Source organism: Palaemon carinicauda, chromosome 19, assembly GCF_036898095.1.
Source record: "Palaemon carinicauda isolate YSFRI2023 chromosome 19, ASM3689809v2, whole genome shotgun sequence".
In the NCBI taxonomy this organism is placed as follows: domain Eukaryota; kingdom Metazoa; phylum Arthropoda; class Malacostraca; order Decapoda; family Palaemonidae; genus Palaemon; species Palaemon carinicauda.
In genome coordinates this window covers 123,548,836-123,575,757 of record NC_090743.1, presented here as the reverse complement: position 1 = coordinate 123,575,757, position 26,922 = coordinate 123,548,836, and the positions used below count along the sequence as shown (strand labels likewise).

Below are 26,922 nucleotides of genomic sequence, written 5' to 3'. Positions count from 1 at the left end.
TCTGAATATAAGTCTTATGTCACGATCATAAAGAGATTCACAGGTACTGTACCTATCTGAGGAAGATTAAATGTGACTCCATTGTATGGTAAAAAGGTGAGTGTGTGTGAGAGAAAATTTTCCTTCTAAAACCATTGAAATGTCAAATATTTAATTTTCTTTTTTATTGATAAGAAATATAGTGGTATGTTATGACGAGTGGTATCTTTTACCTGTTTACCTGGAGTGTATATAGTTTCTCTCTCTCTCTCTCTCTCTCTCTCTCTCTCTCTCTCTCTCTCTCTCTCTCTCTCTCTCTCTCTCTCTCTCTCTCTCTCTCTCTATTTTAATGTACTGTACACTGTATAATACTGTATATGTGTGAGGGAATACTCTGTCTCATATTCCGAAGTACGTATATGTGTTCATGTAACCACATGTTCATATCTACATTTTGTCTGCATGAGCTTTTCCACAGACATGAATATTTGTCTGATTCTGCTTCAGAATCAAGTTTGCTTTTATAACCGACTTTTCCGGCAATGCTTATTATGAACTAATCCTAGGAACATTTTGCATTTTTTTTTTTTTGGTGCATGTGTAAGCCCCAGGAATTCCCCATATGTGGGAGCACTGATATGGTGACTGTCAATACATGTGACAATGCTTGAAGTCTGTGTTGGTTATTGGAATGGTTTGGGAATTGTAAAACCTATCCAGCCTTCATTGTCTTTTTTGCCCCTTTTTAGGTGTCAAAATTAGTAACGTACGTTATATGTACAGCATATACTGTACTCTATATATGTATGTATATATATATATATATATATATATATATATATATATATATATATATATACATATATATATATATATATATATATATATATATATATATATATATATATATATATATATATATATATATATATATATATATATATACACACACATACATGCACATACATACGTACATACATACATATATATATATATATATATATATATATATATATATATATATATATATATATATATATATATATGTATATGTATATAAATATATATATATATATATATATATATATATATATATATATATATATATATATATATATATATATGTGTGTGTGTGTGTATTCACATGCACTTGATATATACAGTATATGTGTATATATGTATCTATGCATGTATATGTACATTATGTATATACAGGTATACATTATATATATACAGATATACATTACTGTATATATATATATATATATATATATATATATATATATATATATATATATATATATATATATATATATATATATATATATATATATATATGCATATGAAATATGTATGTGTATATATAATTATAATGTATATTTACGATATTTTTGCCACGAATTCACATGTGACTTAGTTATACGTACTCTCAATTATTAAACTGTATAGCCTCTTAATGTTGAATTCACTCAACCTTGTGAATATATACTGTAACTGAATCTATGTCGACTAGAATTCAAACTTCTGCCTAATACGTATGATACAGGAATAAAAGGGACTACCCATTTAACCTCCCATTGATAAGTCACTGTCCTTCCGGTATTAAATACTAAAAGACATAGGTTTGAGTTCTTTTTATGTGAGTTATTCCAAAGGCAACGTGCTTTCAATGTCGAGAGGTATTTTTAGCTTAATTTGTAATATTTGTGATATATATGTATATACTATACATATATATATTATATATGTATATATATGTATATATGTATCTTATATATATATATATGTATATTATATATATGTATATATATATATATATATATATATATATATATATATATATATATATATATATATATATATATATATATTGTATATGTTATATAAATATCAATTAACTTTATGTATATCAAGTTAATGTTCAATACAATATTGATTTTTGATTTATACAATTTAGTTGATTTGCATTTTTTGACATGTTGCACAATCTTAGCTTATGCTAATGGCACATTTAGAAAAATATATATATAGCTGATAGAAGTAAATAAGTTGTATATTATCTCTTCTGATAAGACAAGCCCTGTGCTCAGTAAATAGAATGATCTTTTTATCAATTATAAATCAGATTTCTTGTAATTTTCTCCACACATATAGTGAAAAATTAAACATACAGTAGCCTCACACAACCTCTCTTCCTCAGGTACAAAATGAGCAAGAGTTGAAGACTCATGACCGACCTCGTCAAAAATGGGACACTTGGGATCCCATGCTGATTGCTGAGGGTCTTTTTGCTGCAGCAAATATTTTCAGGTGTGGTCAAGCATCAATATATATATCTAGTTTGGTCTTACAATCCCACATGGTTCAGATCAGTTTGGAAAAGTAGTCATTTGAGGCTATTGTTTTAATTCCATATTTAATTAATGCCTTCTAAGCCTGTGTTTGCCTTTCCAGTTCTTTGAAGTTGGTTTACATCTTTAGTGTCAACCCTTACCTGGGTCCACTCCAAGTCTCTCTCTCGAGGATGGTCGTCGACATTTTAAAATTCATTTTCTTGTATCTGCTCACTCTCTTTGCCTTCTCCTGTGGTAAGTTTTATTATAATAATAATTATAATTATTGTTTTTATTATTATTATTCCGCGGTCCTCCCCATTGATGAAGGGATTATCTAAATGGAAGACAACCTGTGAATAGTGGTTTTTCACACGCCTTTGTTTAATACACGACACCTACAAGGTGTTCGCGCGAGGGTTGTAACCTCTGCATTCCATGCTTTTATCTTTCTCTAGTATATTTGGAAGATTTATATTAGGAAAGGTATAAGGAAGGACCTTTCTCACCGGGCGTCACAGGCCTCTTCCCAGAAATAGATTTTTCCTTCGTCAAAATCCCTTTATTATTATTATTATTATTATTATTATTATTACTATTATTATAATTATTATTATTATTAGAGTCTATTGATATTGTCATCATTATTGTTATTACTAATAGTAGGTACAGTAGTATAAATATTTTATTATTTTCATCATTTTATAGGGCTTTATGATTAACATAATTCCACTTAACTATTAATTTAAAAATAAATATCATCTCAGATTCCAAGATTTGGAGCTTTTCTTAAAAAATGAAGTAAATTCAGATTTTCATCTTCATAGAAATTTGAAACCAGAAGTGGCACTATTTGTGGCATGTTATTAAATTTGACTTTGCACAGAGCTAAGAAGAATATGAAAAATTAATCTTGAAGAGATTTATAAAATTGAAAAGTTTTAACATATTGTACCTCGTATATCTCAGGCTCATTATTTTTTTTTATAATTTCCCTGAAGATTTGAATTTATTTTCGAAATAAGAACAATGATCTTTGTGACTATTTAAATATTTTGTGATATACATAGTTAAGTTTGCTAAAACAAGTAGACAGATTTCTAGTTATTGTCATTGTTATTATTTTAGAATTGGTATTACTGTAGTTATATTGTAATCCTTATTTTCCTGTAGGTTTCTAGTAATTTAGGGCTTCGTATCATATCAGAGTACATAGTATCGTATTTTATACATTATTCCAGTTACATTGTCTTTTATAAAACTCATCTATGCAATGATGATTACACAAGTCATTTAGAGCCATATTGTTAATTAATTCAAGTGGCAATGTTATTTTTTTGTTCAAGTGGCTGAGTCATATCAGTTTCAGTTTAATTTGTTCACAAGCTATCGGTAACATTTTTATTATGAATAATAGATTCTGTTAAGCTGAATATTTCTTCACAGGCATAAAGTTTTCTGAAATTTGAATCCAAATTGGTATCATGAAAGGGTGCAGTGTCTTTGAGGCTTTTACAATAAAATGCAAATGTCAGATTTCTATTGGTCTCATATTTTACAGGCATGAATCAATTACTATGGTTCTACGCTGATCTGGAAAAGGAGGAGTGTAACCGCGATAGAGCGTCACTTCAAGAAAACTTCGATGATTCTTGCATAAAATGGAGAAGATTTTCCAAGTATGTTTTACATGTTCAATTATCATGTGTTCTCGATAATATTTTCTGTTGCTGTAGTCTCTAGAATTTACCCGTATGAGATTTGAGCGTGAATATAGTTAAAGACATGATATGCAGTTTAAGATTTTGTGATACTGTGATTCAGTACTTATGGAAATATTAAGGAAATATCCACGAGAGCTTGTTGATGATCAAAGTTATTGAACTAATATTGCATTTTCTTTTTGCCATTAAAAATTGATTTGGTGGCTTAACTTATAATATTGTGAGCATCATTAGAATATATAGTGTAAGCAAATGTTGTAATACAGTAGTAATGTACTTACTTTTAGCTTTGAATTAGAAAATTATCATCGCCCTTTTACATTATTTTCTGTGTGATTTTGTTTCAATTTGGTCTAAAAAACTTATGAACTTCATTTTGTTATTGTTGCTGCAATTAGTTGTTACTTAAGGATTTATTTTGCCTTGGGTAATTCATGTCTATTTATTTACTGCGTACTGAATTTCATTAATCATCATATTTTGAATAATTTTAAAGCAGAAAACTTTACTTTTGCTTTTTCCCATACAGCCTATTTGAAACAACGCAGACTCTCTTTTGGGCGGCCTTTGGCTTGATTGACCTAACCAACTTTGAGCTGGCGGGAATCAAGGTCTTCACGAGGTTCTGGGGGATGCTGATGTTCGGGACATACTCCGTCATCAATGTGATCGTTCTTCTTAACCTCTTGATAGCCATGATGAATCATTCTTACCAACTGGTTTCAGTAAGTTCTGTAAGTGTTAGCCACCGTGAAAAGTAAGTGGCTCAAACCGAGAACTGCAGGGGCGATCGCACATCCATAATTAGTTTCGCAACTACCTAAGACATCATGAGTTGCTGTGTCTGACGCTGTATCCCAGTTTTTAATCATGGCTGTCAGTTAATCCACAACCCCCTTTTATTGCTCCCTCCCTAACTTTCATTATTCTACACTGTTGCTATACCCCAATATTTATGTCATTTCCAAGGTTACCCCCCTTCATATTTAGTATGATTATTTATGATTTTATTTGGAAGAATACTTTGTTTCATATAATCTGCATAGCGAACAAAACTTGGCCAACTTGAAAGTTAAATCTGCACTTAGTACTGAGTACGAATTCTCTAAACACGAATGAAGCCAATAGACTTCTATTTACCCATGAGCTTCTCCATTTTTGTTTTTCTTAATACTTTCTTTTGCAAATTATGTGGTCACGTTTTGCATTGTATACTGTACGTATCTCTGGTTGCGATACATCACGTTTGAAGTCCCTATGTGGGTGCCCTATCTATAAGACGATCATACTTCACCATTTGATGCTTGTCATGTTACTGCTACGGTTTGGGTTTCTTATGAGCAACAAATGTAGGACTTGGAAGATATTTAAACCTTCTGTATGTATTTGTAGGTTTGAGTAGTTCCTTTTAGTTAATATTGTAGGATATTTTAAGGTTTAGTTACACTTTGAGGTTCTAAAAGAGACCATTTAGAATGTAGGTTAACATTCCTAGTTGATTTTAGCATAAGGATTTCTGATTTCAATATGACAGTTGGATTATGCCGTATTCTCATGGTGGGTCTTCTTGACAGTGAGTATTATTTTTAGATTAGGTACTAACAATGCTTAGTAACAGTTATCTTAGAGCAGAACTAGACCCCCACAATAAATAGATAACAAATATAATTGGTTTATCTATTTAGACTAACAGAAAGATACATTATTCTCATTTATGTATTATACACTCCATCCCAGCTTAAAAACCTCTATTGCATCCGCTCCCACAAATTCACTTGCAGTTAATGTGAAAGAATGACATTTCCACACTTTCTCATTTGATTCTGTCATATGCTCAATCAGCACCACAATTTTGGCTAATGTCTTGTTTTGCAATAGATATAAAATAATTTCTTTTTAAATTCAAGTCCATTCTCAACATATTATATAGATTTGGTATGACAGCAAAATAATTTCTTTTTAAATTCAAGTCCATTCTCAACATATTATATAGATTTGGTATGACAGCAATCCTGGCTCATACTTGAAATTAATACTGTCAAATCTCACGTAAACTAGTTGGATTTCATGGGAATTTACTTATGTGGTAATCAGTTCATTACCATAAGTTTGTTTACATAGTCCTCAAGGTTCCTCATTTGTGAAACTGATGGGCATAATATTCAGGAGTTATTGTAACATGATAGTTACTTACACTATATACTGTATATATTCATTTTAGAAAGTATAGCAAACCTTTAACCCATGTCTTTAATTTCTAATCATGATAATACAATTTCTGCTGTGTGTTTAATGTTTTTCATCAAGTATAGTATTTATCTTTTCTTCAGTGCATATTTTAAACCTTGAAGTATTTAGAAAACTGTATTTAATATAAAGCATTTCTCTTTAAATTTAACAGATATGACAAACGTATCAAGTCACTGTTGTATACAATTCTCAAGCACTAACTTCATCTGATCGGTATTGCAACAAAGCTTATAACAATCACTATTGATTATATGGAAACTTAGGAATGCAGACTTTGCTATTTTGCTCTCTCTTATTTCTCCACAGGAGTCATCACTTCTTTACCTCTGCCCACTGTAGGAGTTACCACTTTTCTACCTGTCATTTGTAGGAGTTGCCACTTTTCTACCTGTCATTTGTTGGAGTTACCACTTTTCTACCTGTCATTTGTTGGAGTTACCACTTTTCTACCTGTCATTTGTTGGAGTTACCACTTTTCTACCTGTCATTTGTAGGAGTTACCACTTTTCTACCTGTCATTTGTTGGAGTTACCACTTTTCTACCTGTAATTTATAGGAGTTACCACTTTTCTACCTGTCATTTGTAGGAATTACCACTTTTCTACCTGTCATTTGTAGGAGCTACCACTTTTCTACCTGTCATTTGTAGGAGTTACCACTTTTCTACCTGTCATTTGTTGGAGTTACCACTTTTCTACCTGTAATTTATAGGAGTTACCACTTTTCTACCTGTCATTTGTAGGAATTACCACTTTTCTACCTGTCATTTGTAGGAGTTGCCACTTTTCTACCTGTCATTTGTAGGAGTTACCACTTTTCTACCTGTCATTTGTTGGAGTTACCACTTTTCTACCTGTAATTTATAGGAGTTGCCACTTTTCTACCTGTCATTTGTAGGAGTTACCACTTTTCTACCTGTCATTTGTAGGAGTTACCACTTTTCTACCTGTCATTTGTAGGAGTTGCCACTTTTCTACCTGTCATTTGTTGGAGTTACCACTTTTCTACCTGTCATTTGTAGGAGTTGCCACTTTTCTATCTGTCATTTGTAGGAGTTACCACTTTTCTACCTGTCATTTGTTGGAGTTACCACTTTTCTACCTGTCATTTGTAGGAGTTGCCACTTTTCTACCTGTCATTTGTAGGAGTTACCACTTTTCTACCTGTCATTTGCAGGAGTTACCACTTTTCTACCTGTCATTTGTTGGAGTTACCACTTTTCTACCTGTAATTTATAGGAGTTGCCACTTTTCTACCTGTCATTTGTAAGAACTACCACTTTTCTACCTGTCATTTGTTGGAGTTACCACTTTTCTACCTGTCATTTGTAGGAGCTACCACTTTTCTACCTGTCATTTGTAGGAGCTACCACTTTTCTACCTGTCATTTGTAGGAGCTACCACTTTTCTACCTGTCATTTGTAGGAGCTACCACTTTTCTACCTGTCATTTGTAGGAGTTACCGTTTTGCTTTTCTACCTGTCATTTGTAGGAGCTACCACTTTTCTACCTGTCATTTGTAGGAGTTTATTGCTTTTCTAACTTTGTCATCTGTAGGAGTTACCAATTTTCTACCTTTGTCATATGTAGGCGTTACCACTTTCCTACCTCTCTCATCTGTTGGCTTTACTACTCTTCTACCTCTGTCTTCCATATGAGTTACTGCTCCTCTACCTCTGTCTTCCATATAAGTTACTAGTCCTCTACCTCTGTCCTCATCAATAGGAATAACTGCTTGTTTCCCTCTTCTTCTTCAGGACCTATCCTCTCCCCTAACCTCTATAGGGGTTATTGGTCCTTTACCTCTGCCCCATGTCAAAATTACTGCCGCTTCATCTCTTTCCTGTGTATGCGTTATCTCTTCACACCATGTTATCCCTCGTAATTATTGAGAATAAGTGTCACCCTCTACACTTTAGTTGGCTTTAAAGGATCTTTACAGTTTGGCTTCAGTCCCAACAACAGTGTTTTAAACCTTTTACTTTTTGTCTGTTTCGTTTGGCCTCTTCTAGCCTAGATGACACTTTTCGTGTCTTCTATTCAGAGCTCTTAACGATACTGTATAGAGAAAGAAATAGGAGTTTTAATTATTGACGATGAGGATGTCATTCAAGAACAAAGCCTTTTTGCAAATTGTATGAACCTTGAAATAGTGAGATGCATTGGGCTGTTTACACTATCGTATCTAGAATAACAATAACAATTTTATCACTGCCTCAAACCTATGATACTTAAAGAATAAATGCCATTGCAGACATTTGAGACTCGATGGGTGTTTGTTGTTCTTTACATTCTTGAGGATAGGAATAAATAAGATGCAGTATTTACAAGTTAATAATCAGAATTAACATATTTGAAGTAAGAAAATGCAGCCAAAGAAATGAGAGATTAGCCAGAATTGCTTCAGTACTTCACAGTGTCTTGGTACACCTCAGCTGATTTGAGCAGACCACATCTTTCCCACCAAAATTATCATGGCTTCATATCCTACACAACCCCAGTGTTACATGTCTTACCAATTTGTTCCTGATATTCATCTTTTTTAATGCACATGTTTTCCTTTGTCCTGTTATCTTTGTACTTCTTTTTTAGTTTTCTTTATGTTTATAACTTGTCCTTTTTGTATTTCTTACGCAAAGGTTGTATGAAGTTTACGTAAGCATTACTCTCGGCTACTTGTGTTGGCATTTTTACCTATACATTTTATTTATTCATAGTATATATTAAGTTTGGCTCGTGCCTGTATTCCATTCATACCTATGAAATAATTTTTACCTTCTTTATTTTCTGTTATTCACAATACTCCATCTTTTTATTTTTCTTATTTCTCAATGTCTCATGTGCATTATTCTGCCTCTTGACACTACAGGTCAACTATTTCCCCAAGTTTGTTACAGCTCATCTTCTTTGAATATTTCTTGTGGCCTGCATAACAAATTTTGTAATGCAGTGATTTCTATGCAGCACATTTTGTATTAATCTCTATCCTGTATGTTTCTATTAATCTTGTACTACAAATGCCATTTTTATTTTATCATCAGTTCAAAAAGTAATTTTTAACATTTTGGAAAAAAACAAAATTTATTCACATTTCTACATTTTATGGTTTATCCTCCACCTATAACTTCATGTCATTTTACATCTACTCCGTTTTTATTTTGGCGATAATTATTTTTTTATTTTGGCAATAATTGTTTTTTTTTATTTTTCAACCAATTAAAGACATGTAAGACATCTCATATTTAGGTCTTGTCAATCAATTTAGCTGAGAAAAAAAGAATACAATCATTTCAAAAGAAAGAAGAAGAGTAGCAATAAAGCTTTTACACTTGTTACAAAACTCATTATTACATCATAGTTCAGGTGAAAAAGAGAAGGAAAAACATTTTGGTGTTAGAAATTTTTTCTGTGAATCTCCATCGTATTTTCTCCTAGGTTCCTTCATCTCATATATATTCACTCCAGTAGATTTGGTACAGTATTGCCCTTTATATCATTGTATTATCCTTCTTTCCCTTCAGCATGGTTTGCTCTTCCTAGAGTTGATAACCACTGCTACAGCATTCGTCACTTGTAGTTTTATATACCGGCTTGTAGGCAAGAATTACAAGACAAGTACTTCTACACACAACAGTATTTTCATGGGCACATATATTTTAATATTCAGTATCTTTTATTCAGTGTTAACCATGATTTTCCTTTATTGTTTTAAGTTAATTTAGACATATTGTATTTGTAATTTGGTTTTATATTTTTATTTTAAGTTGATGTTAGAGATAGATGAGTTTATTGTTTCTGAATTGATACAGAGGATAATTTCTCGCAATGAGAAGGAATTTGAAAGCAAGTTTAGAATTGATTTTATTAGAAATTGTTGCCTCATTCAGTATACAGTATAAGATGATGGCCCTAGAAAATGATAATCATAATTATCAAATAGAGTAAAATGTAGATTTTATTGAAGAAAGAGCTCCATTTGTGGAAGTATATTGCTGAAGGTGGGTTGAATGATAGTTTTGTTTTCAATTGAAATGACAGTGCTACTTTTTGTGTAAAATTCTGTCGTCTGTAAAATTAAAATGATGAATTAGTCAGTTCTTTTTATCGTTTAGGTGTTTTTTTTTATATTTATTGGAGGACTTTATACAACCAGGACAACTATCTTGTAGAGATACAGTTTAATATGGCTTTCAACTATTTGCTCAAGACCTGGAGGAACAATTTTATGAAATTGATTTGCATAGTTATAGAAATGGGCTATTTAAATTTTTATTGCAGTCTGGGTAGTGGGTCACCTATGATACAACACATTTATAAAAGGAACATGAAATTTATGTTTTGTACCTGTGGTTTGCATCAAAGGTCCAATATTATCAGCCTATGGTAAGATGGAAAATTGTTCACCCTTATTGTTTCTGTGCTTCAGAATCTCACAAAAATTCAGCTCGTCTATTAGGAACCTGCAAGATATCAAACCACAGTAGCCGAAAGGTCTTTGCTGAACGCTGCCAAGGGATTATGGTGTACAACCTCAAACTTATTCACCTATCTCTTCCAGTAGATTTATTTATAAAATAAGGCTTTATTCTTTAGATATGTTGTACGCAAGAAAAATAGCTATGATCTTTACAGCTTCACTGAAGATCGTATGGGAGAAAATATTTGAAATAATTGATATAATAAACCAAAGTAAAATCCATCATTTTACGGAATATGACGAAAGATTTTGAATAATAGAAATAACACTTAAAATCACTATACAGTGCAGTAATACCTATCTCTACGTCAGTTCCATCTTTACATCCCTCATCCTTGAATGTTAAATACAAAAATAAAATCCGTTTCATGTTGTTTTTCCCAAACTTCTGTCAGTTTCTATGTTGCAAAATGATTATTAAGTACAGTACGAAACAATACTGTACTTCAAATGGAAGCTTATTAATATAGGCATCTGGTTCATATAAAATGAAAGCAAGTTATAAGCACTTTATAAGTAACTTTATCTTACGTCAAAAATCGCCTTTCAATGGGTCTCTTGGAACGAATTAACAATGTAGAGTAGTGTATTGTTCTATAATAGTGAATGAGAAAACCAAAGCGTGATAGCTAGGTTGGTAGCGTCGCGGGCTTCTGTTTCAAAGGTCCCGAGTTCGCGTCCCCGCTAGGACGCGGATAGTGTGAGACCTTCTGCCGGGGGTTTCTCCCCAGGGTGGCGCCTGGGGGGGGAAGTTAGAAGGGGCTAGTGATAGTCCCTGCTGGCTTATGGTCGCCCGAGGAGAATGATGTAGATCGTCTCTGGGGAGACCTAAAACCCGCAACTTCAACTTCAACTTTTAAAGATAAAGCATAATTGCCAATCAACAATGGGGAATAATTATTGTAGACATTGCTAGAAAATAAAAGCCATGCATCTCACATAATGGTTGTAAAACCACACTAAATAAGAAATAAACATTTCCATAACATCATATCTTGGATCTTATCTTCATGAAGTCACACATACAGCCAAGACAACTCAAACTGCAACTTAGTAGATAAAATGGATAGCTGACAAGCACACACAACCTTATCTTTAAGATCATTGCCAGCAAGCTGATGTTTCAGTAAACGACAGAACAACTGTACAGTATACATTGATATAACAGAAAAGAGAGAGAGAGAGAGAGAGAGAGAGAGAGATGAGACGTGAATACGTTGCATTGAAGTGGATAATGGAGAGTACTCCATAGGCCTATGATTTTCTAGTATAAGCCTAGAAATATTCAGCTGATAAGGAGACAGGCAGAATCATCTCAGCATTTTAGTGATGGATGGCTAGTTGGTATTTGTCCTGGAGAACTAATAGAGATGTATGCAAGGTTGATTAAATGGCAATATAGTTAAATTCTAGATGTCTTAAGTCTCGTGAGTAATGAAGCTTCGAATCCCTGAGGTAGATATTTTTTTTTTTCCATAATGCCAATGAAGTAACAGAGTAGGTTAGAGACTGTCCCTATATTATCAGAGTTGAATAGCCTGCAAAGTCTGTATTTGAACCCAGTATAAAATCTATGGGCTCATATAATCAGAAAATTGAACGGCAACCAAATAAAGACCAAAAGAGAGACTTATCAGACATGCCAATCTATTAAAGGAGTCTCTTCAGCCTAGATGTCAAGAAATCAATATCTGTGAAGAACTCATAAGGTCTCTGTCCAGAAGATTGGGTGGGTGATGTAGTTATAAGAGGGGTTCAGGCAAAAGATATTGAATGAGAGGGAGAGATTTCTATGATGAGTTGTGTATATTGTATAGCTTACATTTAAAGAAAATATTGTAATTTATTTATTTTACACCATTGAAGATATATATGTATACTGTATACATATTTTTTATCTAGTTTTTCTTAACCTAGATATCCAAAATTGGTAATATTTAAGGATTTACAAATCATGCAAAGAATCAGAAATTAATTGTGAAATTTAATTGACCCACATTTACAATTACACGTTACGGTAATGAATACATTGGTTCATTTCAATAACTTTAGCAAGATATAGCAAAAATATTATGTTGAAATAATGAAAAAGGGATATAAGCAGGACATTTTCCAAATGAACCAGTTGTAAAATACAAGCTAAGTCGCCAGATAACACTTTTATGCATAATGGTTTGTTGTCTGAAAATTTTTGTTGAGAGTCGGGAAATTATTTTAAATCTCTACACCTTATCCAGTTTGACTTCTTACCATAAAGGTTTTTTCTCTGCTCTTCCGTTGCAGAAGTGCTGTCTGTTGTATATGTATGTATGTATGTATGTATGTATAGTATGTATGTATGTATGTATGTATGTATATATATATATATATATATATATATATATATATATATATATATATATATATATATATATATATATATATATATATGCTTCCAATTAGATTACTATCTTTTACCCCCAATGGACGTATCGGTACGTCCTTGCAAAAAACTCTTTGTTTACATTTTTTGCATATTTTTGATAACTTTATGAGAAACTTCAGGCATTTTCCAAAAGAATGAGACCAACCTGACCTCTCTATAACAAAAATTAAGGCTGTTAGAGTAATTTAAAAAGTATATATAGCAAAATGTGCTTGAAAGTTCCTCATAGCTTGGGGGTAAAAGGGTTAACAGGAAGTAGTTATGTTTGATTTTTTGTAAGAACTTGAGGTATTTTGTGTAGCTTAGCTGTCTCAAATTCAAGTGGGCATACAGTACTCTCTTCTTGGAATAATGTGTGTGTATTTATATTAAATGATTTTCATGAGATTGAGATTGAGTTTTTCCATAAGTAGATCATCTTGATGCCAGGGTATTTTTCAAGATTATGTACTGTACAGATATTTCATTATTATGTGACTTAGAAAGGAATAACTAGGTTAGTTTTGTTTCGCTGCAAGAGAATGTTAATTTACAAGTATTAGAAGATTATGGTTATCATCATAGGCCCTTCGTTGGTAGGACTACTGGTGCAAAGTTGTTTCAGTGGCTAAATGTATGTTTTACTATTCAGTATTATGCTCATCACTCTAGTCTAAAAGACTGGATAGCTGAAGACTTTGCCTTGTTATTAAAATCAGCACTCAGTTTCTACTGTTTATAATACATCACATCATTATGTGGAGTTATTGACAGTGATGTTTGCAGATACAGTATATTGAGATATTTTGGATTATGTAGCCAGGATATATTATCACAATAGCTTTGTATGTGGGGAAACACAGGTATTGTTACTTCCATCTTTCTGGTTGAGGTTGGTGCTGTGTCAATGGACCCTCATGGTGACTTAAGTTTTTTTTTTTTTTTTTTCGTATAGATGCTAGATTTAGGAACAAATTTGCTGTACAGAGCTGCCTATTACTTTGAGCTTTCACAGATTCTAAGCTTGAAGTATCTGGTAATGTTACAGATCAGTGGCATGGAGAAATCTCATCCAAACTTGGCTTGTATGTTGAATTTGTTTTTGGTTGTATTGCTGGTGGCATAATCATAAAATAATCTCTTTAGCATCTTACAAAGTTTATTGAAAGAAATGCGACTAGTTTTTTGTATCTCAGTACAGACATTTAAATTTAAAATTATCTACAAGGTGTCAATTTTGTAATTATTCATACAGCATATATACTGTACCATATTTATATAAATTTGTATGTAATAAGTACCTTACATTATCTAAATCGACGTCAGTAATATAGACAACTTAACAATTCAGGTAGACATAGAAAAATACAAAGGCAATTTTTTTTTTTTTTATGCCCAGTACTGATCAGGGTTTTCAAGTTAAGTTTGGCTGAGGGAAAGTTCCCAAATGGAATTGGTAAGAGGAATAATTGTTTTGTTGTATAAAGGTAAAGATGATAGAGATGACTTGTATTACATTACTTAGTATACTCGGTAAGGTGTGTGATAGTATTTGGATTGAAAAAGGGAAAGATAATTGTTAGTAAAGTAAGGAAGAAGGGGCAATGGATCAAGAACTTATGAAAGTGATATATGCTGAAAGTTTAAAAGTAATGGGGAAAAAATTTGTATGTGGCATGCATGTACTTGGAAGAATCTGTCTAGAGAATCATTATGCAGGAATGTGGAGAGTCAAGAATGTATGGTACTGTATAGACAAGAAGTTGTCAAGAGGAATTAGAGGTTATGCTGACAAAAGTGTAGCCTATGTTCTAAATATGTATGAAGGAGAATGACGGGTTTATTGTGAAAAGTGGTATTAGATAAAGGTGTGTTATGTTTATTGCTGTTCAGCATTTTTATGGATAATTTGGGAAAGGCCATAGAAAGGAATGTGGATGTCGGCACACAGTTTTGGGATAAGAGGAGGAGTTAATATTGTGCTGATTAAGGACAGTGAAGAGAATCTGTAGAAGCTGGTAATTCAGAGTAAAAGTATCTGAGTGAGGTGAAAGCAGAGAGTAAATATGACTAAGCGTAGGGTGTTAATAGTAGACAGGAACAAGGAAGATGGAGGAATGGATCATTAGTATGCATGGAGAGCAGAGATTGGAATTGGTAATTTGTATAAGCTTCTTAGAGTAATAGAAGGGATGATAGCAAGATGAGAGAAAAGTTAAGTTACTGAATGTGAGAAGCAAAAAAGGTAGCAGGATGCATACTAAAGCTAGGCAAGGTACTTCACGCTATCAGTAGAAATTTAGGAGAGAGTGCACGAAGTGATTTTTTAAAACAACTTTCCTTTATAAAAGTGAGATGTTGAATTCAAATGATAGAAAATAAAAGCCAAAGTGCTGATGATATACTGTTAGCGTAGTAGACTGGGTGTAAGAAGAATTGATGAAGGAAGAAATTTGGAGATACATAGAATGGGTAAAATGGCTAGAATTGGGAAATAGGTTAGTGAAAAGGGTATAATTCATTAATGCTAAGATTTAGGAGAAAGGGAAGGCCTTAAAGAGTTTGGAGAGATGGTTTGATAGAAGTGCTGCATAAGAAGGGCCTTGATATCTAGCAAGATCATGTGCGAGTATGAGACTAGGGGGGATTTGACTCTTACGGGTAAGCTTACGATGAATGTGCAAGGGATTCATGTTGAGGAAGTTCACGGTGTATTGGGCTCATCCACAATTCCGAAGATAAATTTTGAATGCATCAGGGTTATGTTTTAATCTTCTACGGAGCCATGATTAGGGGAAACGACTTCGTGTTAAAGAAAAATGTATCACTTCTTTTTTCTTTACTGTTATATTGTATTTCAAAATGAAGTTCTTTTATCTCAATTTGTCCATTGAGCCCTAATTTATTATTATTTTTTTTCAGTCATTGTTTTCTTACATACGGTAATTATTAACCTCTTCATTTCAATCAATTCTTCTTGGTCTCCTATTGTCTCCAGTCCTTGTCTGTCTTCCGTATTCATCTTGTTTACTAAATATGGCTGAGAGCCGCCCCTGTGGATCTCCTCTTTATTTTCTTGTTTTCTGGGTGTTTGGTAGTTCACTGTCTTAGTCATCTAAAATTAATTGTCAACATTAAACCTTTAATAGTATTTTTCCTTAGTTTTCCTGGGAATAATTATGTTTCATACTTAAATATATACAGTAATTCCCTTTTAGCTAAGGGGCATAATAAATTTCCTTTCCGAATGGGGATTTCACGAGAGCTCAAACAATCCAAGAACATTGCTTTTTGGAGGAGACATCCCTTGTCTTGCTGAAACAGTCCAAGAGGAGGGATTGTATCTTCTCGAGAGTGATGTTGTGAAGGAATGTTAGCCGTGGAATCCCCAGACATTAGAAATTAATAAATTGCACGTTTTAAAACTTTTTATCATTACCGTTCTTTTTATTGCCATCATCATACTAGTCCTTTGTATTACTAAGCAGTTTCTTCTTTAATATTCTTTTCTATTTTACCTTACTAAATCTCCCTCAACGTACATTCGTTACGCTGATTTAATTTCATTTCTATTAATCTGGCATGGCTTCTGCTGTCCTGAAAATATTCTTTCTCTCGTCCTTTTTTCCACCTTTACTTTTCTCCCTAAGTTTTTATCTCGTGCAGAATGTGCCTACACAAACCTTACTAGTATAAAAGTCCTTTTTTTCTTATTTAAAGAAAATAATTTTTGTTTATTCGTGTTTTTTCATCCTAAAAAAATGCTAACTAGAACACGAAGAGGACCCAATGATTGTTCCTCTCTTTATGAAGAATAAATTGTAAAGAGGCACCTTAAGCATGAAACAGTTGGTTTAGTTTTGTATTTACATACACTTGATCTTCATTCTTTCCTTAAGTTCTCTGTTTATAATGTTAAACCCTAAAATATATCTTATATTTATTTTGCTATGACTACAATACAGACTACCATTTCAAGCTTTCAGCTTAGGAAAATGGCTCTCTTATTTCTCTGTATGTCTCAGCATGCTTTCCAGGAAAGTCCTTCTAAATTATTTGCTCCATTTCTATTTGATTTACGAAGAGAGCTGCCAAGAAATATTAAGATGCTGAAGCTTTAGAACTTTTAGTGTGAGTAGTCCATTAGCTTCGTGTAAAGATCCAGTTCTGTGACGGCGTATACTAGAAGGGCGTTCTTTTCATTTTTTGCGCAACTCGCAAGAGACGTCTGGGGTCCTGACGGAGTGATAATATTGTAGGTCTCTCAGAAAAATACAATATCTTCCCAAGATTTTTCTGCATTTCTTTCTACATTTTTTTGACCCCATTGTTCCCCCTTCTTTTTTAAATGTCTTGCGTCAAGGTGTAGATGTCTGATGCAGAGTAGTTACAGGAAGTTACCAAGGCTTTTCCCTGCCAATTTATTCCTTGAATATAATTAAAATCCTCTGAGCCCAGCTGTTTATTTTGTAATTATATACTTTATTCATATTTAAGAGTGTTTATTTTTTTACTGTTCTTTGTAGGAGTAGATGAAAAGCATGAGTTTTCTGATTACCCACCGATAGGGACATTTCATTTTTTATCTCGATTTTACAAAATTACATCAATATATTAAGTGCTTAGTCTTTTGACTTCTACCTGTTTCATATCATGTGACTCAGGTGTCTTTAAAGAAACACAACAGGAGTATTGGTTTTGCACTTCCACATACAGGTTAGCCTTCTTTGCACAAGTTGCCATGGAAACCAAAATATTGTACATTATTACTTTTGAAACTTTAATTGATACATTTAATGCAAGACAGCTGGGAAAAGGAAAAAACTTCAAAAAATCATGTTCTTATTCTTTATAGCAAAGTTTTCTGTAGAGAGATGTAATTCTAGTCTTGGCAAAATGGCAGCTTTGGCAATCAAGATTTATTTAGCTTTGGCCTCGGTAGAAGGCACTTTATAAGTGTCTTCTGTTAAGCATGGGAGTTTTTCCACCTCTACTCCTGCCCCTTTTAAGTTAAAAGCATATCACGTCCTTCCTCTGATATTTGTACCTCACGTGAATCTACTGTATGTCATCTAAAACTCCCTCCTGTGGGGTATCTCTTCATCACTTTTTATTTTCCATCAACGGCATTTTCTTTGTATGGTTTCCTGCATGACGTAAAATGTTCCCAAAGTACCCAGTGCAACGTTCAACACTTCACCCAGTGTAAAGCCCTGGGAGATGAAAATTATGTCGTTCTTGTACAAACGTGATTACAGGTTTCTTTTGTGCTTTAGCATTAAGGTGTTTCAATATTTATGGCATTTGCAGGTGATTCACAAACATTTTTTTTCTTTTTTTGTTTCTCTGAGAATTTTTGTATTTTTTGTTAGAGAAAATACTTTTGTCTCACGCATGGCACAAGTTAAAGTGGAATACATTTTAATGACTTTACTGCGTACTTGAGTTTGGAACTAACACACGATGAAAATTTGCAAATGGAACTAGTTATTTTGAGCATCTTAAGTGAGGACAATACAGTGCTACATATAGTTAGTCAATACCAGATTTTTTTTGTATCTTAATTTGAATCATAAAATACATGTGCAGTACACCTAATAATAAATGTTTTTCATTCCTGTTTATTAAATTTTGTTTACAGTTTCTGAAACTTGCATTCACCAGTTGTTTATAGCCATAAAACTCCCATTCAGTGGCACTTTAGTCTAGCAGAACTCAAGAGTGAGATGTTTGGAGAGGAGTCCGAGTGAATGCCAAGTTGCCGTGATGCTTTGTTCCTCCAAAATATTGTTTAGCCCCTCATTTTTTTTTTATGTCTGGCATTCTCATCTCATCTCCAAGCCTCAACTCTTTCTCAGCAAGCAAAAGTTAAAAAAAAGAAACATTGTTCCTCTTCCTCGCTTCTTAATAAATACCAAACCCCCTAGATTTGTGTTGAAAAAAAATGTGCATCTTCAAAGCATGCCGCTGTTCTAGAAAATTGTAAACTTTGGTAAGGTTGCTATTTGATGAAATTGGCAAAATAAAATTTACCATTTCTTCTAGATATCATTCCATTGTTATCTGTTAAGGTTGTTATTTAGTAATAACAGTTGAATAACATTTAGCCTACCGTTTCCTTTAAGTATCACTCTACACCATTTTATATTTTCTTCCCATGAATTAATTCTTTAAATTAAATGGCTATTTTATTCTTTGCAATCAAGTTCCATTTATTCAGACCATCATAAAGAACTGTTACAATGCATTACTGTACTAGCATATTGCTAGGTCAAATCTTAGTTTTTTTCCTTGTTTAATTACCCTGTCTTATAAATTAATATGGCAATTGTTTGCTCAATGCATTGTTATTAGCAATTCTAATGAATCAGTCTTCCATTTGAGTAAATTAGTTGTGCAGTTATCTAGTAAATAATTCTCCTAACAATTTTTAAACACTGTAAACCTTTGTGCTCTTGAAGAATGACGTCTCATTTTTTTCAAAACATTTCATATTTTCTAACAGTAGGCAAGAGTGAATGATGCCTTTTTTTTCCTAAAAAGAAACCCAATATGTTCACTCCTCTTGTATTAATTTACCCAGCTTTTCTATTCCTTTATTAAGCTGTTGCATGCCCTGTAATTATATACGTATATTTATATACATTTTTGGTGACAGGCAGTTTTGAGACAAGCTGAAAAGTAAAGTGTTCTCTCCACATCTGCAAAATTACTGTAAATTGTATTGAAAACCAAATTTTGAATGAAAATGTGGTAATCGATGAAGCTTATTTACCAGCTTTAATTGATTTACTTCAGTTTTATGTTCAAGTTTTTGTTATTTTCAAAGAATAATGTTCCTCAAAAAAGGCAGTGCATTTTGTTTTATGCAAATTTCTTTCTGGAGTATTTTCCAAAATGTTGTGGCTCTTTGTTTATGTCTTGTCTCAAAAATAAGTTCCTGCTTGAGGTTGTTTGTTACCCTTTACACCGCATCCAAATTTGCACCTCAACTAAGACGTCATTATTCCCTCCCCTTGTTTCCTTAACCTCACGAGGGCCGAAGTGGGTTCAAGGTAATTTTCAAAATGTTTTTATTTTCTTGTTCAGTATTATTTATGATTATATTGCCTCTTCTCTAGATCTTTTGTCTCCCATTCTTCTTTCTGTCTCTTTTGCTCTCTCTCTCTCTCTCTCTCTCTCTTTGCCTCTTACATTTCTTTGTCATCCTCATTATGATCGACTCAGTCATAAAAGAGTTTGTCTTTTCACTGTTCATTGAGGTATTTTATTTTGTTAATTAATACTGTACCACATATAGTAAAAATTGTCAAAGGTGTTATTATTACAGAGCTAGAAAACTTTTTCCATTTCTAAGTTAATTTTTCATGATCCAAAGAAATGTTTCATGACCAGTTTACTCAATAGAAGATACAGGAATACTGATCAGTGTATTACTCTTGGGCTGAAAATGATTCTGGCATTGTAATAAGAAAGAAAACCCCTTTGGTAGTCCACTATTGTGTATCCAATAATGTTTATGATGAAAATAGATTTTATATACTGTGAATCAAACTAAGAAGTAGCTAAATTTTAATTCCTTGATTTTTGTTTTTTTATTTGGTTGAAGAATTTACGACCAGTAAAGTAGTAGTACAGTATTTAAATTTTTGTCATTTCTAGTACTTTAAAACTAAACTTTATTTTTCAATAAAACTTTGAACTACCTCTTATCTAAAGAGTCCATTGTTATTAATATTACCGCATAGTTCTGCGGCTGGGGACTTGCATTATTAAATCTTGTGGGAATATCTGTAATAACTGTAACTTTAGATCCCTGTTGGCTCAAAAAAAGGCCTATTTCAATTTCAGCATCTTTATCATGTCTTTAGCATCCCACGCAGATAAATACTGAGGTCCCCCCCCTTTACCCATTGTCATCACATTACCTGCATGAATCTGACAGGGAATTATCCTTTTTTGATGTGAGAGAGAATTTTTTTGGTTGCTGTGAAGGGAAAGACCTGAATTTGGTGTATTTTTGATGTACCTTCTGTTTTGGGCAACCAGAGGCTATAAAATTTTTTGGGCTATTTTGCCCAATTAGGTATATAAATTTTTTTCTCTATTCTGGTGTATGATGGCTTGTTTAATTTTTGCATAGCTTTAGAAAGGATAAATACATATTTTCATAAATGAATGGAAGTTATTGGCTTATGTCCTGTTATGAATTATTTCAACTTGATTGCATGCAATGCATGATTCAACTCATAACAATGAATTTTCTCCCTGTTTGAGCCACACTTCAGTCTCTAATATTTTCAATGACCGTCATAGGAACGTGCTGATACAGAGTGGAAATTTGCTCGGAGTAAACTTTGGATTAGCTACTTCGAGGAAGGGGGGACCTGCCCTCCGCCTTTCAACATCATCCCAACACCCAAAAGCCTCTACTACCTTGTGTACTGGTTCTACAAAAAGTTCTGTGGTCAGACAAAGGCTGCCAAGAAGGAACACATGAGGACCATAAGAGTGAGTAGAAAGCTTTTTATTTTCAGTACTTGAACGTCAGTAGTTTTTTAAGTTTAGAGCCACTTTCAATTTAGTTTAACTTGTCAGAAAGAGTTGTGGCCCATAAAGATTTATACTGACTATTTGGCAGTGTTGGATTACCCTTGTACTGTTGAAGATATACAGTATATATAAAAATTTTGCTTGAAATTATACTAATTGATGAAAATTTTAGCCATTTTAAGTTTCCCCTCAGTTTCCTTTAGTGTTAAATTAACCCCTCACTGTACTGTTGATTTTCCGTTTCCTTGGTTGGTCCTTTGTATACCTTTATTTTTTTTTAGTCTATTGGCATATGTTAAATGTTATTCTTCAAATGTGTTTCTGTTTGTTTAATAATGCGTGTTTTGATATTTTGATTTTGTATTATATTTTGGTTTTGTAAATTCGTGGACGTTGTCAATGTCGAGCTTTTTGGCAAATCGTGACAATTGTTGTTGTGGCATAAATTAATAGTAACTTGACACTAAAGCATTAAAGAATTATTTAAAATGATAATAAAGAAGGTAATGGACAACAAAATAAAACTGACTGACAGTTAAATGGGAACTAAACATACAGGTAGCGGGAAGAGAAACAGGAAGCACCGTACAGGGGTCTCCTCTGTAGATGTTACCCAAAGATAAGTTGAAGGATTAATTACATTAGGCAGTATGGATGATGCTTTTCTTTATCTAAGACAGTGCCTTTGTAAACTACCTGATACTGAACCAATGATAAAGTAATATAACTTAAGTGTTAAGTCCTCTTCCCTTGATGTGAATTTTCATGTTTTTACAGTACATGTACATTAATAAGAAAGCATCTACTATAACTATTTGATTGTTCACTAAGCTGAATCTTTATTGTAGTAGAATGCTTTTGTGTAATTAAGACTCTGATATTAGTAATAATTGTCATGAATGAAGGTAAATCAGTAGCATCAGGTTGAAGATTTACAATACTGTATATGATAGTTTTGGAATTTAGTGTACAGTAGTTGGTAATTGCATAAAACATTTTGTGTAATCTTAACATTATTGAAGCTGTCTACCATCATTTTAATTAGTGTGCCAAGACTATGCCAGTAAAGCGAGGTTTACTCTGCCGAACGGTTCGACAGACAAGTGTTTGAAGTGATGTTTGAGCGTGTGAACGGGCTATTTGATTGTCGAACACACCAGTCGAATGGTTCGAAGAAAGTCAGATCTAGCCTGACTTTTGTGGGTGGAGCTTCATTGACCACAAACCTAAGGCATTTGTGATTGACTCCACCTCTTCAAACCGTTTGAGAAGCAGGTTTGACGAACAGTTCGACCGTGTAAACAACGCTTAAGACTGCATCTCCTATCAAGAATTCAATAGACCAGTGGGCTTTCAAGATTTGGCAAATTGAGTCCAGATTTATATTTTTAATCTCAGAAGTTCAAATCAAGGATCCTACATTTCATCTTTGCCATGGCAGTAGCCTTGTCAAACCTTAAATGGGAGAAGGAAACGATAGATTTAGCTCTTGTAATCTCTATTAAAAAAAGAAAGGCAATGCTTTTATCATCACTGTACCCTATTCTCTAAATTTTTACCAAGCATCATAATGCCTAATATAATCAGTGTACTGTATATAGAATTTTAAACGAAGGAACAATATGATTGTCAGTTTTTTTGTTTGTTCGAACGTGTAAAAAATTCTTATTAAATTTTGATAATTATGTTCTTAACATCTGTCAAGGAGATCCCAGCTAACTACATGAATAAAGGCTAATGTAGTATTTGAAGAATGTTGTTAACAAAATATATGATGCATTGATAAAGGTTAGATTGCATCTTCAGATTTAAAGGATAATGACGTATAAAGCATTTTCGTGAAAATAAGGAAGCGTAGTTAGAAGAGAGGAAAGTTATTACTCTAAAACAGGGGTCTTAAGTTAATGCAAAGACTAAACCTGGTAAGTTAGACTTATAAATAGTATCATTCTAAAATTTTAATCTTGCTCATCATCACTTAAACAGTGTGAGTGCTATATTTTGAGTGAAATGTGAAGATCTGGTTATTGCACTGTATTGCTATATTAGCCATTGAAACCCTGAAGTGTAGAGTATTTTCTGTTGCATGTATTTTGATCAAAGAAATATATATAGGTTCTACTGGTCCTAAAGAATTAACTTGAATTTGTAGACTGAAATGGTACTTGTAAGGAACCAAAAAAGTATAGTAACAGTTTTAAGAGCCATTTTGATCCGTACAATGACTCATACTTATCTCTGTGATCCAAGTTTATCAACATTATTTTCCTCATGGTAGACACAATGTTTAAGCTTGTGATAGAATATCTTAAGTGTTTGGCTTGAAATTTTATTTAACTCTTATTCAAATTAAAAATGGAAATATTTTATTTTTTTTATGTAAAGAGGTGCTGATAGTAGCCATATAAAAGGATAAGAATGTTTTGAGAATTAGATGATACTTTGTAAGGAGAATTTTTTTTATTTTCATTTTACTCTATTTCATCACAAATTCATCACCACAATATAGTCTACTTTTGTTGTCTTCAAATGTCCCCAGTACTGTAGTATTTGGTTCAACAGACAGGTGAGGAGCATCGTTTGTTCGTTCATTTGTTCGTTTGTTTGTTTTTTTAGATTGGTCACGCATCAAGGTGGACCATGGGCTCTTGGGTTGGCAGCCCGTAAGAAGAGGAGCAGACCACTTGGTTTTACAGTTTTATATCAGGCAATTGCCTCCCTTTTCAGATGCCATCTTTTTCATATCTCCTCGCAACTATTTACAGCTTAAGAGTTCTCCAGACCTTTTTATCCTTTGAGGATTGCCACGAAAAATACTGCAGAGGCATTTGAACCATTGTATTCATATTCCTCTGAAAGCACTACTTCCACTGGGGCTTCGTCGGGTGGTGCAATATCTTCGTCATCGCTTTCCAGAGAAGTAACTTCTATATCTGCTGATAGGGTAGTGCCCGTGTCTTTTTTTTTTATGAAAGAGAAACATAGTTATCAGCAATTGCTGACACAGCCTTTTCTTATGCAAAAGGATGTTCTTATAAACTTCCATGTCTCCCTTGATTGCATTTCTAAACTGCAATGTACAAATAATCTGTGGGCCCTAATCTTCAGCCATTGTCTGAAGTTCTTTTACTATTTTTGACTTGAGTTGAGATGGGTTCAAGTGTTAGGACTACTTCTTATTCCCCTGGATCTTCATGCCCTTCTTCTTTATCCTCACTTGACTTTATCTCCGTCAAATCTTCATCCATTAATGGATCTAAGTGGGCCTTGATTAGGTTATTTACATCTTCAGTAGTCTTATCTGTGAAGCCATCTTCTATGAGCAATTTGGCCATCCTTTCTGCATAATATATTACCGAGTGGTGGATTTCGTCGGGAGAGAATCCTTTACAGTAGTTTACCACCTCTGGCCAAATTTTTTTTCCTTCATCTCCTTTATGGTTTTCTGGATGTTTTGGAGACACGTTGTAGTGATGTATCTATACCAGTACTCCTTCAGTAAAAAGTTATTATATGCATCCATAGACTCGACCAAATGTTGGAGGGAGTTTCATACATAAAGTAGCTTAAAAACACAAATAACACCTTGCTCCATGTCCAGAATCACCAATGTTGTGTTCTGTAGTAAGAATTCTACCCTCCTGATAAAGGTCGATACTGTGACCTCAATCATTGTCCATGAGAAGAAGCACTTAGAAAGCAAAGCCTTTTTTGGCAATATAAAGCCTGACTTTGTTGATGAAAGACTTTCAATCTGATGTCCTTGATTCCGTTACCTACAGTATGCCTTTGGTTATGCAAGATCAGTCTGATGTCCTTGATTCCGTTACCTATGCCTTTGGCTATGCATGATCAATCTGATGTCCTTGATACCGTTACATATGCTTTTAGTTATGCACCTGATGCTCTGTCAGTAGAGTCTTAGTTTGATTTTAGAGGTTTTTGGGGGGGCAACAAATAACCACAGCATTTCCACATGTAGTGTGATCATTGATGCCAGAATATTGCAACCTAAGACTACATCTTTCAGTCTCAGGACATCTTGAGCCAAGCCAGCTGCAACCACAACTTTTATTAGTACATGGACCTTGCAATCTGGATCAACCATGACTCCAGCCTCCAACACCAGGACATCTCAAGCAGGGTCAGTCACAATGGCTGTCACCAGCACCCAGACATCTCAAACTGGTCCATTCATGTCCATGACCCTAATGCCAGGATATTGCAAACCATGGTACCCATAACCATGACCTCTAATTCCAGGCCACACCAACCGCAGTCACAGACACGTGACCAGTTAAGATACTGATTCAATCAAAGCCTTTCACCAAAACCAACAACATATGAGCATGATATCTAAAGGAAGCAGAAGACCTTCAACCAGTTGTAGACAGGGACTGAGCTCCTGTGAAGAAACAGTAGTATCATTTACGGTCCCCTTCATCTTTAGATTAGATTTCTTTCTTTGCTAATTCCTATGAGGAAGTGGGAAGACCTAAGAAATGATGATTAAGGTTACTTGGAATTAGTAAACCTCCTGGAACCTTGATTGGTAGCTAGGTTATGGTGGTCGATGTGGTAACGTCCTTGACTGGTGAACACCAGACTGGGGTTCGAGTCCCACTCAAACTTGTTAGTTTCTTTAGTCGCTGCAACTTATTCCATAACTTGTTTGGTAGTTTTGGTGCTTAATCATGAATTGAAATAGTTAACTAGTCACCTTGGTCATTTGCAAATGAACAGGAGTTGTCCAAAATTATTTTTACAATTGGAAGAAAAAAATAGGGCTGGAAATAGTTAAAAGAGGTATAAAACTACTGATAGATAGACTGAAGGGAACATGAAAAGTAAATGGGAAAAGGTATTATGGCGGATAACAAAGAAATGCTACAGGTGACCATGTAAGGAAGGATACTGGTAATCATAGCATTTATTACCTCTTTGTAAGTGATTTCTTTGATCATGTTAATACTGTACTGTACCAATCATTTTATGTTATTTGCTAAGCAGTTCTAATATAGCAGTATGTGCATAATCTTTTGAAGAAATGAGTGATATTCTCACACAGTGTAAATGTGTAAAAACATACCCAATACAGTACAGCACATATTATGAGGAAAATAAGTTAATATAATTAATTTCCTTGCGTTTGGCATGAAAGGGAGAATAAATATCCTTTTAAATGAAGTAATTAGGTTTGTGT

General features: G+C 33.4%; 1 protein-coding gene across 1 annotated transcript in view; it reads left to right on the top strand.

Moving 5' to 3' along the window:
• Trpgamma (Transient receptor potential cation channel gamma) overlaps positions 1-26,922 on the top strand; it is a 205,181-nt gene that overhangs the window by 63,694 nt on the left and 114,565 nt on the right. Inside the window, exons 10-14 of the mRNA XM_068394321.1 lie at positions 2,180-2,289; positions 2,434-2,567; positions 3,874-3,991; positions 4,566-4,770; positions 21,483-21,677. Of these exons, the coding sequence (XP_068250422.1) occupies positions 2,180-2,289; positions 2,434-2,567; positions 3,874-3,991; positions 4,566-4,770; positions 21,483-21,677 (762 nt within the window). The remainder of the gene's footprint in view (positions 1-2,179; positions 2,290-2,433; positions 2,568-3,873; positions 3,992-4,565; positions 4,771-21,482; positions 21,678-26,922) is intronic.